The sequence below is a fragment of the Anabrus simplex genome, chromosome 8 (genome assembly GCF_040414725.1).
Source record: "Anabrus simplex isolate iqAnaSimp1 chromosome 8, ASM4041472v1, whole genome shotgun sequence".
Classification (NCBI taxonomy): domain Eukaryota; kingdom Metazoa; phylum Arthropoda; class Insecta; order Orthoptera; family Tettigoniidae; genus Anabrus; species Anabrus simplex.
In genome coordinates, this window is record NC_090272.1 from 91,209,214 (window position 1) to 91,225,101 (window position 15,888).

The 15,888-nt window shown below is 38.4% G+C and overlaps 2 protein-coding genes and 1 non-coding gene across 11 annotated transcripts in view; 1 reads left to right on the plus strand and 2 right to left on the minus strand.

Moving 5' to 3' along the window:
* The window catches only part of LOC136878831 (antigen WC1.1), a 144,545-nt gene extending 139,669 nt beyond the window's left edge, over positions 1–4,876 (plus strand). For all 4 annotated transcript variants that reach the window (XM_068229027.1, XM_068229028.1, XM_068229029.1 and 1 more), the window contains one exon: positions 2,025–4,876. In XM_068229027.1, coding sequence (XP_068085128.1) covers positions 2,025–2,161 — 137 coding nt within the window. In that variant the 3' untranslated portion in view covers positions 2,162–4,876. The remainder of the gene's footprint in view (positions 1–2,024) is intronic.
* TRNAL-CAA (transfer RNA leucine (anticodon CAA)) lies at positions 1,511–1,584 on the minus strand. Its single transcript has one exon. It is a non-coding gene; the product is annotated as a tRNA-Leu (tRNA).
* A 670-nt stretch (positions 4,877–5,546) lies between the features above and the next one.
* LOC136878832 (caspase-1) overlaps positions 5,547–15,888 on the minus strand; it is a 513,173-nt gene continuing 502,831 nt past the window's right edge. For all 6 annotated transcript variants that reach the window (XM_067152349.2, XM_067152350.2, XM_067152352.2 and 3 more), the window contains 2 exons: positions 10,332–10,467; positions 5,547–6,935 (listed from right to left, as the gene is read on the minus strand). In XM_067152349.2, coding sequence (XP_067008450.1) covers positions 6,697–6,935; positions 10,332–10,467 — 375 coding nt within the window. In that variant the 3' untranslated portion in view covers positions 5,547–6,696. The remainder of the gene's footprint in view (positions 6,936–10,331; positions 10,468–15,888) is intronic.

Genomic DNA, 15,888 nt, shown 5'->3' on the forward strand with positions numbered 1-15,888 from the left:
TGGACACTAGAAACTTAAGGATAATGAAAAACAGAAATCAGTCCACCAAGAGTATGAAATTCAGTACCTGGCACAGGAGTACCAGAATAAGGAACTATCTGTGAAGTGACTGATTAAAGAAGAAAAGGAAAAGTGTTGGGATGAGTTCACCACCAGGCTAACAGAAGACTGTGGAAGTAATAGGAAGTTGCTTTATAAAGAAGTAAGAACAGGAGAAGTGAGCATGGCAATTTCCTTGCACAGGAAACAATAATAATGTTATTTGCTTTAAATCCCACTAACTATTTTTATGGTTTTCGGAGACACCAAGGTACCAGAATTTAGTCCTGCAGGAGTTCTTTTACGAGCCAGTAAATCTACCGATGCGAGGCTGACGTATTTGAGCACCTTCAAATACCACCAAACTGAGCCAGGATCGAACCTGCCTAGTTGGGGTCAGAAGGCCAATGCCTCAACCGTCTGAGCCACTCTGCCTGGCCCACACTGGAAACAGATGATGGAAACCTAGTGAATACAGATCAAGCATCAGAGAAGAGAGAGAATTTCTTCAATACTTTATTAAATGGAGAAAGTCTTGGAAATGACATCATTGAAGATTGCAGTTAAGTGCAAGTGTTGGAGAACGAGCTGAAGAACATAAGAAATGGTAAGTTACCAGGGTTTGATGACCTCATTGCTGACATGATGAAGGCAGCTGGAGCACAAGGCATACAGTGATTGTATAGAGCTCTCTCCTCCGATCCGACATCCAGAAAGAGAACAGGATACCAGAAGACTGAATGAAAGGTATCATTATCTAAAAAGGGAAACGGGAAGAAATGTGCAAATTATAGGGGCATCACTCTACTTTCTCAATCATTTAAACTTTTGGAGAAAGTAATTGTAACAGGGCACTACAGACCTCATTTTTACTGTCAGAATGCTATCAGAGAAGCACTGGGAATATGGAAAGAACCTGGTGATGGTTTTTATGGACATAGACAAGGCATACTACAGTGTCCTTAGGATGAGGCTCTGGGAATGCCTACAAGATATAGGTGTGCCAAACTTCCTGATTGATAAAGCAAAGATATTCTATCAAAAAAGCTTTAGCTGTGTCCAAGTAGAGGATTGAAGATCAGATTGGTTTGAAACCAAGAGAGAAGTCCAGCAGTGAAGTGCCTTGTCACCACCTATTCATCATCATCATCATCATCATCATCATCATCATCATCATCATGGATCAGATCATAAAATCCATTAAAGAACATTATGAAGAGCCTAACACTCTAATATTTTCATATGATCTCATTTGGGGAGAAATTAAAGCAGAAGTACAGGAGAAACTAAATCTTTGAAGTGATAAGTTTAAAGAATATGGACTAAACATCAGTAAAACAAAAAATGTAGATGAATATTGAATTTTCACGGCCGTATTGTATTTAAAACTGGCTTTCAACCTATTAGGTCGTGTTACGTACATTTACTACGTGTTGAAGAGATGTTAAGTACAGAACAAAAATGGCCAACCGGACACCAGTGGGATCCGAACCCACAACCTCCCAATTTTGAGTTGGTTGCTCTACCAATTGAGCTATGGTGGCCTAGGCCATCTTTGTTCTGTTGGAAAGGATCTAAGGTAGAGCAAGACATGAATGCACTTTAAAAAATAACACTAAAATTTAAGCATGTCAGATTAAAATTTTTATCAAGTTTTCAGAATAGTAGTAACTTGTCGCGAATGAGTTCACCAAGTTTTAGGTATCATATGAAACACTTCCAAGTCTACATTTCGTCAATGTGCATAGACGAGGCTTTGTTGTTGATGTTCCAGTCTAATATAATTTTGCCATCTTAGATTAATTTTTTTTTAATGAAGAAAGTTGGTGAAGCAACTCCTGGTTCTTTATGTCTTGAATAATAACAATTCCAGTGTATGGCAATTGTCTTTATCCTAGGATTCCTTATTGAGGGGGGCGTCAAAGTTGTTAGACGTTGTTAGTTCTTATTTTTAAAATTGACCCACCAACTTTTCTCTCTTTCAGGAGCCTTTACACTGTTTGGAATTACAAGCTGGGGTCACGGCTGTGGGCGAGCCAACAAACCAGGAGTCTACTCAAACATCAGTTTCTACAGGCCTTGGATTGATTTTAAGCTGCAAGAATCCATGACTGGAAGATGAACACTCATTAAAATAATCTATCCACAATATTTCAATTTAACTTAATATTCAGATTTAGTATCAGACAAGCTCTACAGAACACAGAGTTCCTATCATAAAAGACTACTTAAATATCACCTAAGTTGGGCTGCTAAAGTTACAGTTTGTTATTAACCAGTATAATTGTAAAGTAGAAAATTGGATGTGCCCTAATCCCAAAATAGGAGAGATATACACGAGTATTATATAACACACTAGCATCTATGCCCGTAGATTGGATTTCTGTTATTTTGAAGTTGTCCAAGCTGATTTTACAGGCTTGTTTATTGCTGCATATTTGTGGTACAATGGACTAACAAAATCTGTCACTAGATGGCACATGATAGCAGTTTTCTTTATCGATCAATTTCCTTTGTCCACCTTCTGTCGGGTTTGTATTTTTATGACACCTTTCCATCTTCCTCTATCCACCATTTTTCCTCCATAACTTTGTTCTAATCCAGGTTTTTCCTAATTATACTATTCTTGACCATTTTCATCCACCTTAGTCTGGGTCTCCCTCTTGAGCTCCTTCCTTCTATCTGGATCATCTCCATTGTCTGTTTTGGTATCCTTCCTTCTTCCATCTTCTTAACATGTCCAAATCATTTAAGTTTATTTTTCTCCATTCTGTAGTAAAGCTTTTCCTTTCCTGATTTCCTTTCTGATATCTTCATTTCTTACTCTGTCCTTACTTGTCCTTCCCATCATACTTCTTAAAAATGTCATTCCATTCACTGGCCTGAATTTTATGCTCCTGTCTTTTGTCATTTTCCAGGTCGCTGCTGTATGTCAGTATTGGGCAAGAGTACATCTTATACATCACCTTTTTATACTTCATTGGTACTTCCTTAGTTATACTTTTCATAAATCGAGGATGGAGTGCAGGGAAACTAAAAAATGTAATCTTCTATTGTTCGTGCAGACGATACAACGCCCTAAACCGAGAAATAAGAAGGTTGTCATTAACAAGGTTCTATTCACAAGACTAAGTTACTTTGACTTTAATATATTTCATCCGTTTCCATGCACATTTTGCGTATTTCATAATAATTATTATTACTCTACCACCTATGTTCATAGGTGCAAAAAAATTCTAAGAGAAGATGAAGTAATTGAAATAACAAATGCAGAAGGCGATATAAATGACTCTGATAGTGAAATAGATGAATTGGGAGATACTAGTCATGTGTTTTAAGGTTATGCATCTTGTATCTTTAATTTTGAGTAGGCCTAAATCGTCATGTTTTGAATAAAACTTTGCAAAGTTTAGTCCTAAGCTTTGTAGTGAAAATGCTGATAAGGGATACACAACAACAAGCACTATGATAGCTTGTATCACTTTCATAATCTTTATAGAACAACAAATCTTCAAACAGGTTGTGTACAATTGTGTACAATGGGAGTATGGGAATGATATGGTGATGACATTCATTAACATTGAAAAGGCATATAACAATGTCCCCAGGACTAAAGTTTGGGACAGTCTGGTGCAAAGAGGAATTGGACAGGGTTTAATAAAAATGATCATGGCAGTATACAAGGAATGTTGTAGTTGCGTGCAAACACAAGTTGGTAGGACAAGTTGGTTCAAAATCACCAGTGAGCTGAGACAGGGAAGTGTTCTATCGCCAATCCTGTTTACAATAGTAATGGATGACATCATGAGAACAGCAAAAGCAGCATATGGAGGAAGGGAAATGAACATTTTGTTATTTGCAGATGATATTGTGATTTGGGGTGAAGAGGACATGAATGTTGAAGAACAGTTGGATGTGGTAAATGGGAAGATCGAAGAATGTGGATTGAAAATAAGTGTAGAAAAGAGTAAAACTCTTGTTATGACTGGAGGGGAGAAAGAAGGGAAAGGTCAGATTAGACTTGCAGACACCGGGCGAGTTGGCCGTGCGCGTAGAGGCGCGCGGCTGTGAGCTTGCATCCGGGAGATAGTAGGTTCGAATCCCACTATCGGCAGCCCTGAAGATGGTTTTCTGTGGTTTCCCATTTTCATACCAGGCAAATGCTGGGGCTGTACCTTAATTAAGGCCACGGCCGCTTCCTTCCAACTCCTAGGCCTTTCCTATCCCATCGTCGCCATAAGACCTATCTGTGTCGGTGCGACGTAAAGCCCATAGCAAAAAAAAAAGACTTGCAGACAAGCCCCTGGAAGTAGTGGAGACGTTCAAATACCTGGGGAGTGAATTAATGGAAAATGCTCAACTGGATCCTGAAATTAGTAAGACAATTCAACAAGCTGGAAACTTTCTATCATAGTGTAAGAAACATGTTATGGGACAAAGATGTGCCAATGGAAGCAAAAGAAACTATGTACAAGATGTATTATATACCCATAACTTACGGAGCAGAAACTTTGACAATGACAAAAAAGGATGAGAGTTGAATACAGGCAGCCGAAGTGAAGTTCTTGAGGAGAATGATACAGAAGAGCAGAAGAGACAAAATAAGGAATGAGAAAATCTGGGAGTGGAAAAAATGAATGATAGTATAGAGAAGAGCCGACTAAGATGGTTTGGGCACATAAAGCCAATGAGTGATGAAAGAATGCCAAAAAAAAGGTGATGGAAATGCAAGGAAGGAGAGGCCACAGACGACCACGAATGAGATGAAGGACACAATCCAATGCAGTATTAGAGAAAGAAACATGGACTGGGACACAGGGAGGAGTGGTGGTGGTGGTGGTGGTGGAAAGACCGAAGAAAGTGGAGAGGAACCATATTTGCCCCTACCTGGCTACAGCTGGATAATGGAAAATGATGATGATAATGCTGATATGACACTAGAGAGCTAGTAGAGAGGAAGTATGTCACCAGATGTATCAAGGAAGGAACAGTTTCGTAATTATGGAATGAAACAAAATAAAGACAGCAGTGTTGACTAGAGGAGAAAAGGTAGAAAAGAAAGGTACTGTAAAAATTGAGGACCAAGACCTTGAAATTATGGAAAACTTCAGGTCCTTGGGGAAGTGGACTGATGCAGGATTAGATATGAAGATCAATAATAGTATACAAGATTTTATCAGAATGTGAGGAACTTTATCTGGAAGAAAGAAGTGTAAAGAGGTGATTTCTTTTTTTTTTTTTGCTAGTTGCTTTACGTCGCACCGACACAGATAGGTCTTATGGCGATGATGGTACAGGAAAGGGCTAGGAGTGGGAAGGAAGCGGCTGTGGCCTTAATTAAGGTACAGCCCCAGCATTTATTATTATTATTACTGAAAATGGGAAACCACGGAAAACCATTTTCAGGGCTGCCGGCAGTGGGGTTCGAACCTACCATCTCCCGAATACTGGACACTGGCCGCGCTTAAGCGAGGTGATGTGTAAGATGTATTATTGCTCCATGCTGCCATATGCAGCAGAGAACTGGACACTGACGAAAACAGAAGAGTAAAATCCAGGTCAATGAAATGGAGTGTGTAAAAGACTTGTAGGAAAGACAAGAAAGGATAGGGTAAAAAATGACTATGTCAGGAAGGAAATCGAAGTAGAGAAGTTTTCTCAGAAGAATGGAGAGAAATAAAATGAGATGGTTTGGACCTGTTAAGAGAATGGAAGAGGGAAGGATACTGAACAGAATGATGGAGGCTAAGTTTAGAGCAAGGAGAAAAAGAGGTAGACCCAGATGATTTTTTTTTTTTTTTTTTACGTCGCACCGACGCAGATAGGTCTTATGGCGACAATTGGATAGGAAAGGCTTAGGAATGGGAAGGAAGTAGTGTGACCTTAATTAAGGTACAGCCCCAGCATTTGCCTGGTGTGAAAATGGGAAACCATGGAAAACCATCTTCAGGGCTGCTGACAGTGGGGTTCGAACCCACTATCTCCCGGATGCAAGCTCACAGCTGCACGCTCCTAACCGCACGGCCAACTTGCCCGGTCAGACCCAGACTAAGGTGGTTGGACTATTATATTAAGAAGGAACCTGGATTGGAAAACAACTTAGGAGCAGCGACATTGGTTGGATAGAGGAAGATAGAATGGTGCCAACAACGTCCTAACCCAGCTGTAGCTTGAAAAGTGAAATTGATTATAATGAGCTCAATGTTCTGGAACAGAGGAGAGAAATATCACTGGTGGGGCAATATCAAAAGGGTTGTAAACATAATATGAAGGTACAGTATTTAACTAAATGCTCTTTATTTGAAAACTTTTATACATTTTTAAGAAAACATTCACAATCTGCAAAAACCTAAGGAGTTTAAAACTCGTAAAAGTGTTCATAAATATATTTACTGTTCAACAACCTGCAATGACTGTTTTTTGTACATATTTTTGTCCCATCCTGGAAAGACATGAATCACAGCCATTTGATTGGATGAGATCAAATTCAATCTAAGTACGCATTATACTTAAATCTTACATAATTGGGATGCGCCTACCCATTCTGCGACAAATTACTTATCCCAGGGCAGTTACATAATCAAAGAAAGACATACATACGCCGCTCAGACTGCGGCATTGAGCAACTCCGTGTAAAGAAACAAGGAACACACAACATCACTGTTTAGGACGGAAGTAGACCTCTCTGATGAGCATAGACGTTATTGTTGGCACTTGTTTCTGTCGGTGCTGCCATGGAATAATGTCATTGTAGGACTCATAATCCAGAGCCACCCTGCGAGCAGTGCGGGTCAACAGTTTGAGCAAATCGTGTTTATGTGCATTTTGCGTTAGTTCTTCACATAGGCATTGGACGAACCAAGTACCAGACTCTGGATTCCGGAAGGAGTAGAAACCTGCAAATGAGAAAAAATTATAAACTCAGATTAAACAAATCTCCGCATACATAAAAGACAATGAATGTATGTATGTATGTATGTATGTATGAGAGTGGCGAAAATGGAAAAATAACAGAAGATAAAAGATAGTACCGGTATAATAAAAGTGTGGAAATTAGAACATTAGAATGTACAGGAAGAATTTCTGGAGAGAGTGAAACAAATTCCAGTTACTGAAGTAGGAAATGCCGAATATGAATGGTCCAATTTTCAAAGGGCATTTTTAAGTGGGGCAGAGTGTGCCTGTGGTAGAACATCAATGAGAGTGAAAGAAAAGGAGACACCAAGGTAGAGTGAGAAGGTGAGAGAAGCAGTAAAAGAAAAAAAAAAAAAAGACTAAAGCATGGCAAGAATGGAATAAATATAAATGAAGAAAGCAAAAGGAAGTATCTTGATAATAAAAGGAAATGTAAGAAATTGGTGAAAGAAACGTTGGAAAAATTTACACAAAAGACAGAAACAGATGAAGCTGGCAGTGAAAGAATGCAGTATGGAATTATACGAAGTAATAGGAAAGAAAGAGTTTATACAAAGCTAATGAAAGAGGAAGGTAGAGAGTTGATAACTCATCCAGAAGAACTAAAGAGAAGATAGAAGAAGTATTTGATCAACAGCTGAATGTGAGAAGTTGTGCAAAGGAGACTGTAGTAAAACAGTGTGATGATTCAACAGTAGAAGAATGTTAGAAGTGGAATTAGCAGTCCAGAAAATGAAAATGTGGAAGGCACCAGGGATGGATGAATGGATGAAATGGATGTACAGATTGCTAAAGTGCATATGGAATAGAAATCTGTGCCAGAATACTGGGGAAAGGGAATAATACCAAGGGATGCATTAATTATAGTGTGTTTCTGTGGTGGTTGGTGGTGTGGAGTGTTGTCTGAATATGAAGAGGAGAGTGTTGGGACAAATACAAACACCCAGTCCCCAAGATGGAAGAATCAATCAGACACGATTAAAATCCCCAACCCGGCTGGGAATCTAACTCCCAGACCCTCTGGACCAAAGGGCCTCAATGCTGACCATTCAACCAAGGAGTTGGACCCCCAAAGAAACTCCATTTATCCACTAAAACTATTGAAGTCTATGCGGATGGTATAATTTTATTATTTCTGATCAAGACAATATCAGCAAGAGCGTGGTGCCCCTAGATGCCGCGGCACACATTTTAGGAACTACTGATTTATGCTATGAAGGACTACTTAAGACCAGAACAACTAGTTGGGAGGTAACAGAGCTTGTTTGTAAAGTATTCTCCAAGTGATCATCACCCAGAAATGTGACTGGATATTCAACCTGTTCACCAGTCTATCAATGTAGTGAGTCATCATCCTTCGGTCTGACATGGTTGTATGGCAGCATCAGGTTAGTGATTCTCTGGTGTATTTATTGACTATACCAGTGAAATCAATATGATCTGGTTATATAACCTATATTCTTTTAGTGAATTTTGTATTATGGTTATTTAAAAATTGAAACAATATGCAAATTTTTAAAAAATTGTTGAATATCCCCATGGGAAAATCAAATGATCATAAATATGTCTTACGTCTCCCAGTCATGGCCATTTATCAATGGCTGCTAATTTCAGATGACTGCCAGCCATTAAACATAGCCTGTACGGTTGCTTGGTAACACTGTCTGGCCATCCATCCATACATTACAACACAGCCTGCACGGTTGCTAGGTTACATTTCCGTCATGGCACTATTTCATTAAACAAATTTTTGGATTAACCCAGCTCTAAGAGATATTTATGTCAATATGTTTGAAAGCAACAGCCCTGCAATCAGCTGATACAATTTGGCAGGGCACTCTGTTGTGTTCTTACTTAACCCACCTGGTGGCCACGATCGTTAAGGCGTGAAGTCTATATGGTCTGACGCTGTGGTCAGCAGATTCAAGTCCAGTTGGTCGGAAAAACATTCTCCATTAAAATGTTGGCTGGCAATGTTGGCAATCACTAGACTGTGTCAAACACTTGGATTCAATACCAAACCTCTCCAGTGTTCATATGGAGTAAGAGCATATCGCACTGTTGTTGGTGATCTGTCCATCGGACGGGGACATTAAGATTCGAGCAGACCCCTTGGTGCTATTCAACAGGAGCAGGCTATGTGCCGACACCAGGTTTCACCCTCTCCCTACTGTCATATATCACATCATTCAATTCATCTCATCAACTTATCTGATGAGATTGATGTCAGGAAGGGGGCATCCGGTCAGAAAAAAATACACTCTACAAACATTCATCTCACTTCATATCTGATCCTAGAGAGAGATGAGACAAGGGTTGGACATATACTCTGTTGTGTTCTTACTTAGAAATATCACATAATAAGAACTGCAATAACGATTTCAGTTTGGCAGAAAATAACCTTTTCTACATTATTATTTAGAATATTTCATGATGATGATGATAATAATAATAATAATAATAATAATAATAATAATAATAATAATGGCTTTACGTCCCACTAACTACTTTAACGGTTTTCGGAGACGCCGAGGTGTCGGAATTTAGTCCCATAGGAGTTCTTTTACGTGCCAGTAAATCTATCGACATGAGGCTAATGTATTTGAGCACCTTCAAATACCACCGGACTGAGCCAGGACCGAACCTGCCAAGTTGGGGTCAGAAGGCCAGTCCCTCAACCGTCTGAGCCACTCGCCCGGCTATATAGATTTCATGAATGTATAAGGAAACATTTCTTCATTTAGTAAATATTAAATACAGTGAAATGAACTGAACCTCTCAAAGACTTCTGAGTTCAATCAGAAAAGATAATTTACTAAGGAATATTTTTGGTGTAGGAAACTTCTAATTTCATGATGCTTAGCAAACCACAGACTACCAATATATCAGCTATTTGCTTCATGTCAAACTTATGTTACTAGTTTCCTAGTAACCAAAGATACTCAAAAGTCTGGGAGAAATTGAAATTATTTTAAAATTTACGACTTCTGTTTTATTTTTAGTTTATCATTATAAAACGCAAAGGGAATTTGAAATTCAAACAATATTACATTAAACTTAGGTCAATTTTAAAAAATTTATATCAAATGGACATTTCTGTAGGATTTAAAATAGCCCTGGTTTGAAGAGTTATCAAAAGAAAGTTACATATTTTGACTTAACTTTTTATACATATAAGGCAGTTATATCATAAACCATCCCTCAAAGTTTGTCACAGTACTATTTGACCTCTTTTCATAGAAGGACCAGTTTTACTACATGCCACTATTAATATACAAGTGTATATTGTTCTCCTTCATTGTTCCCAGGTTTTAAAACTAAAAAATTATGCCACATCTTTATCTGTGTTTAAGTGATTTGAATCACAGTCTACTAACCTTCAACAGAGCTGAATGCCAAGAGGAAATCAGCATGTGTAGGGATTTTGTAGGACTCTGAACCTGAATCCGTTTCCGTTCGGCTTCTCCTCCTCGTCAGGTTCACTCCAGGGTCCAAACTTTCTCCTCGGCAGGCCTGAGAGGAAGAACAAAGACATTATTAGCTGCGGGAAAAATAATTGGTTCCAATTTTGGACCAGCATCTTAATTCTCTTCCCTGTGGCAGAAAGGAATGTTGAAAATGTCCTATGTCATCACAGAAAAGGAACTAAATGTCTAACCAAGTCATATATACGGAGACAGGAACACTCTATATGATAAAAACAATGATAGTGTGGGAGGACAGAACAATAGGGAAGGACACAAACATGACTTTGCTTTTGAGTATCATTATACAAAGTCTAGAGAGTTGGTATGACTTGAATAAGTACAATTTGTGCAATGTATTTACAACTCAGTACCTGGCCGGATAACCTGTAAATCCAGAATTGATCATCAGCTTCTTTCTCAGATCTTTTTGTGACAAAGCTGTCATCATTATAGTCTTCTTCTTCAAAGTAAAAATCAGTCCCCATAGCATTTGTGATCTATGCAGCAAATATTATCCATTCTCTTACCAGATGGACAAGTCTTGCAACAGTGAATTCCTCTCCATTCCTTGATGTTCGCAAGCCATGATGTTTGTTGCTATTGACAGGCCCTTTTTGTTGTAGGTATTCTTGGTGACATATTGTGCTCTGGTCAGTTTATTTATTCTGTTATGCCATATTTAAATTTATCTACAATTTTGATTTCTTGGTTTCCTATGGCAATTTTGTTTATGAGTGGTGGGTCAGTAAACATGGTTACTGTCTTTTCAAAAGATATTCCAAGACCAATTTTATGTGCTATTTCCTGTAGTGAATTATAATAATGCACATACATGTAAACAAGGAACTACTGAAGATAGTACAGGTGTATGCTCCACAGACAGGATGTAGTGTGGAAGAAAAAGAAGATTTCCTCAATGAACTGGAAACACATATTGTTGGAGATGGGATCATGATAATAGGAGATCTGAATGCCCATGTGGGAACTGATAGAATGGGATATGAGAATGTTTTGGGCCCACATGGGTATGGCGATAGAAATGAAGATGGAGATAAACTGTTGGAATTTTGTATCAGAAATAACCCGACAATAACGAACACATGATTTATGAGGAGGAATAGCCATAAGATCAGCCGATATAATTGGGATGGACAGTGTTGTGAGCTGCTTGTGCTAACCTTACGTAAAAAAAAAATTCTCCCCTTCGAATCGGTGCTCTTTTCTTCGTCTGCTGTTACGAACTGTTGGCTTCCCGGCTGCTTGTCCTACTGCTGTCACTGCTCGCCTGCATGGCGCATCCACTCTGACGCCACGCCTATAGTATGTTCTCAATCTACCCCGCTGGCATATATATATGGCCTTGTGTCGTTCATTCGGCAGGTCAGTTGTGGTATAACCTTGTTAAAGACAGTGGGAGCTGGAACTCTGTACACGGCTGGACCGTGTCCATTTTACTTGTAAACTTCGTGCTGGACTTCTATCAAGGGTGAGCAGACACTGTTTCTTTCTATCATTTAACGTGCCCTACCTTGCTGTACTTGGGCTTCGCCGTAGTAACGAAAATTGAACTTTGGTCCCTTCAGGACACATCTGAGTATTCGTGCAGTGCAAATGTTCTGCCTTTTGGACATTTATATTCCTAAAATGTGGTGTAAATGGTGTACTGGACAGCTGATCTAAAATTCTAGCCCATACACATTCCTACCTTCTGAGATGAACTTTTTGCATCGCGTCTGTTAGTGCTGGGGACTAGGCGGCTTGATCCTTATCCTATCCCATTCCTCCGTTTCTTATTTCCTTGTTTTCTTTTCTTATCTCATCTATCTGTTAACTTTGCGTAAAAATGGTGCTTGCTCAAAAGATGTGGTCTGCTAATTTAATTTGTATGTTCATCGGTTAGCTTCAATTTTATTATCGCCTCTGCACATGTATGTGTGTTAATCCCTTCTGGGATCACTTGTTAGAATTCCTATTTTTTTTCTCTAATCTACCAAAAGGATCACTCCCTGGATTGGAGATTGGTTTATTTCTATTCTGAATCTCTAGAATTGTTTGGCATGAGGTTACATTTTTTGATGTCCTATTGTAAACATTGTATCAATTTGTGAGCTTATCTAGCAAGTGTATGACACTACCAACTTTGTATTCTACTGGCACGAGCCTGAAACTTTATTTGATGTACCTCCCTTCTAGCGTATTGTGTAATATAATGCAAAGAAACTGATTTCAGAATCTATGGGTTAGATTCCCTCCCCCCTTTTCTCTTTCCCTTAATTGAAGTGTCGGAACATATGTCCAAAGGTTGTAGCGATTGGTGCTTAGGAATTTGATTATGACGATGTAATCAAAAATCAAACTTAATGCTTTTATTACGCCATATGCTGGTTCATACTATTTGTTCTGATGTAAAGATAATTTGTTACCCCTTTGAGATTGGTATAATATATTTGTTATTTTCAAACTTGTTTTCCAAAATTCTCTTTCACGAGTTCCTTCCCCCTATTACTTCTGTTTTCACATGTACCTACCACGGCAATTCTCTTGGGTAGCGGCCCTTTAACTTCTTTATGCACGTGTATGGAGCTCTGAATTGCACTGTTTACGGTAATGTTGACACGATGTATTGAACTGTTATATTCTCATGTTGCACGCTTCTCGGCACTCTGCGCGCTTGTGTACTGTCAGTTCTGAGTACTTTGATATCTTGTTGTCTAGTATCCCGATAAAGGGCACTCTCCGAAAAACAAATCTCAATTACAACGCTATTTCTAGCAAGTTGATAGTAAGCAAAGACACTATCAAGTACAAAGAGCATTACAACAGTATGGAACATTAATCTATTTTGCAATAACAGACCGAGAATGGGAAAGATAGTCACGAATACGAAGATAATCCCCAGTGAAAGTATCGTAGATTATTAATTGAGGAATTAAAACAAGTAAAAATCCCTAAAATTGTACTGAAAAAGAAACCAAAGATCAGGATTTGGGAATTGGAGGAGGATAAAAGAATAACATTCCAAGATTGGATAAAAAGGAAGTTGCCCAACACGGAAATACGAAGTGGAAAAGAAGAGTGGGACTACTTAAGACAGACATTTGTGGAAGCAGCAATTGAGGTATGCAGGAAAACAAAAGTAAAGGTTAAGGGAAAGGAGACTCTGTGGTGGACAGACACAATAAAAAAGTTAAAAAAAAGAAAGGAACAAGGTGAAGAAAGAAATGGATAAGGAAAAGCAAAAAAAATTATCAGAGGGATGAGAATAAGATAGAAAGGTTACATGTGAAATACAAAAGATTGAAACTACAAGTAAAGAAGAGTATCAAGGAAGAAAAGGAGAAATGTTGGGGTGAGTTTACCAACAAAATTGATCAAGATAGTCTAGGAATTCAGAAATTATTATACAGGGTAATAACATTGAAACTAATAAATCAAGAAAAAGTCAAGGCATTAGAGAGAGAAGATGGATCCATAGTACATGACAAAAAGGGTCTTCAGAAGGTGATGGCAAAGTATTTTGAAAAATTTTATAATGAGGATGACTGCTCGGAGGAAGAAGGAGATAAGAAAATGGAAATAATGGATGGAGAAAAAGAAGAGAACCTGATAACATGGTCGGAACTTGAAAGGGCAATGAAGGCAATGACCAAAGGTAAAGCAAGTGGAAAAGATGAATGCAATGCCGATATGATTAAGGCAGCAGGAAGCATTGGACTACAGTGGCTATACTGAGCCCTCAATGCCATATGGAAGGATAAAAGGATACCTGAAGATTGGCAACAAGGAAGCATTGTACCACTGTTCAAAATAGGAAATAGGAAGAAATGTAAAAAATAGAGGTATAACCCTATTATCACTTGGGCTAAAAATAATGGAGAAATCTTAGACAAAAGACTGAGGGATATAATAGAAACACAGTTAGAGGAAGAACAATATGGCTTTAGACAGAATAGATCAACAATAGACTTTATATTTACAGTGTGAACGATAATGAAAAAACATTAGAAAGGAGCAAGAAAATAGTCTTCGTATTTTTGGATTTGGAAGAAGCTTATGATACAGGTAAGTGGAAACATGTATGGGAATGCCTACTGAAAAGGAATGTACCAAAAACATTAATTAACAAGATAAAAATGTTGTACCATGAGAGTAAAAGCAGTGTACAAGTAGGGAGTGGTGACAAATATTTTATACAAAAAAAAAAAAGGTCTCAAGTAAGGAAGTGCACTGTCTCCATTATTGTTTATTATATTGATGGATGAAATCATAAAATGTGTAAAACAGAGTATCAGTAGCGATTAAGTTAATGCTTTGGTATTTGCAGATGATGTGGTGATTTGAGGAAAGGGAGAAAGGGAAGTACAAAGGAGACTGGACATTTGGAATGAAAATCTGAAAGAGTTTGGAACGGTAATTAGTAAAAAGAAAACTGTAGTCTTGCACTGTGGAAAAAAGAAAAATAGAAGCTAAGTGAACATAGACGGAGAATGGTTAGAGAATGTAGAACAGTTTACATATCTAAGTAGCATTATTAATGGAAGTAATTAAATCAACCCTAAAATTAATAAGAGACTAAGTAAAGGTACAACATTTTATCATCAAGTCAGAGAGCTTTTATGGGATGACAAAGTACCCAAGAGAACAAAATTAACATTATATAGCAAGGGCGGTGCGTGGTACTGTTGCAGTGTTGCACAACTACCAATAATTTTACACTTCATTTGTCATCTTTTCTTTCTATTTTGCAGTTTAATAAACCTAACATATACTCTAAAATGTGTTAAAATCAACCATCTTTGGTCGTTCGATGTACTAATGCTTCGTAACGGACCATTAAACTTTGCCATCTTTGAATCAAACTCAGGGGGATTGACTTTCCTACGGCAACTCCCTAGTGCACAGCATGCCGCTGTTTAGTTTCAGCAGGGACGAGCCTAAGCCTGTATACTGTGTATAGCATCAGGTAGCTAGCCCGCCAGTATCGGTCCTAGGGAGTTGCATGAGACCAGCAAGTCCCCTATCGAAAAACAATTCCAAATGTCCCTGTTAGATTGCACCACTCTGCGGAGATGACTTCATCCCTGCTTTCTCTCCTCTCGCAATGGTAACTTCTTTCCCACGCCACCAGGGTAAGCCGCACCGCACCACCCACAATGTTACCAACATTGGCATTACATCGGCAATCATAACCATTTCTTATCCTCAAATTTGTTTTGAGGATATGCTTTCAGAGGAAACGTTTTCTCATCAGCATAACTTCATGTTATACTTTTCTCAATCATAAAAAGAGCTTTGTGCCAACATTGTCACATGTGGGTAAACGGCTGGACTATTGAGACATGGAGCTGTTGGTGTTATGGGTGTTTTGGTTCTAGATAGTTTTTCTGTGCGTTATTATAACTGATGAATTCTGGATTGTATGAGTTCGTCACAAAGCTGCCAGTGTTTGTGCAGTTTAGTTTGACTA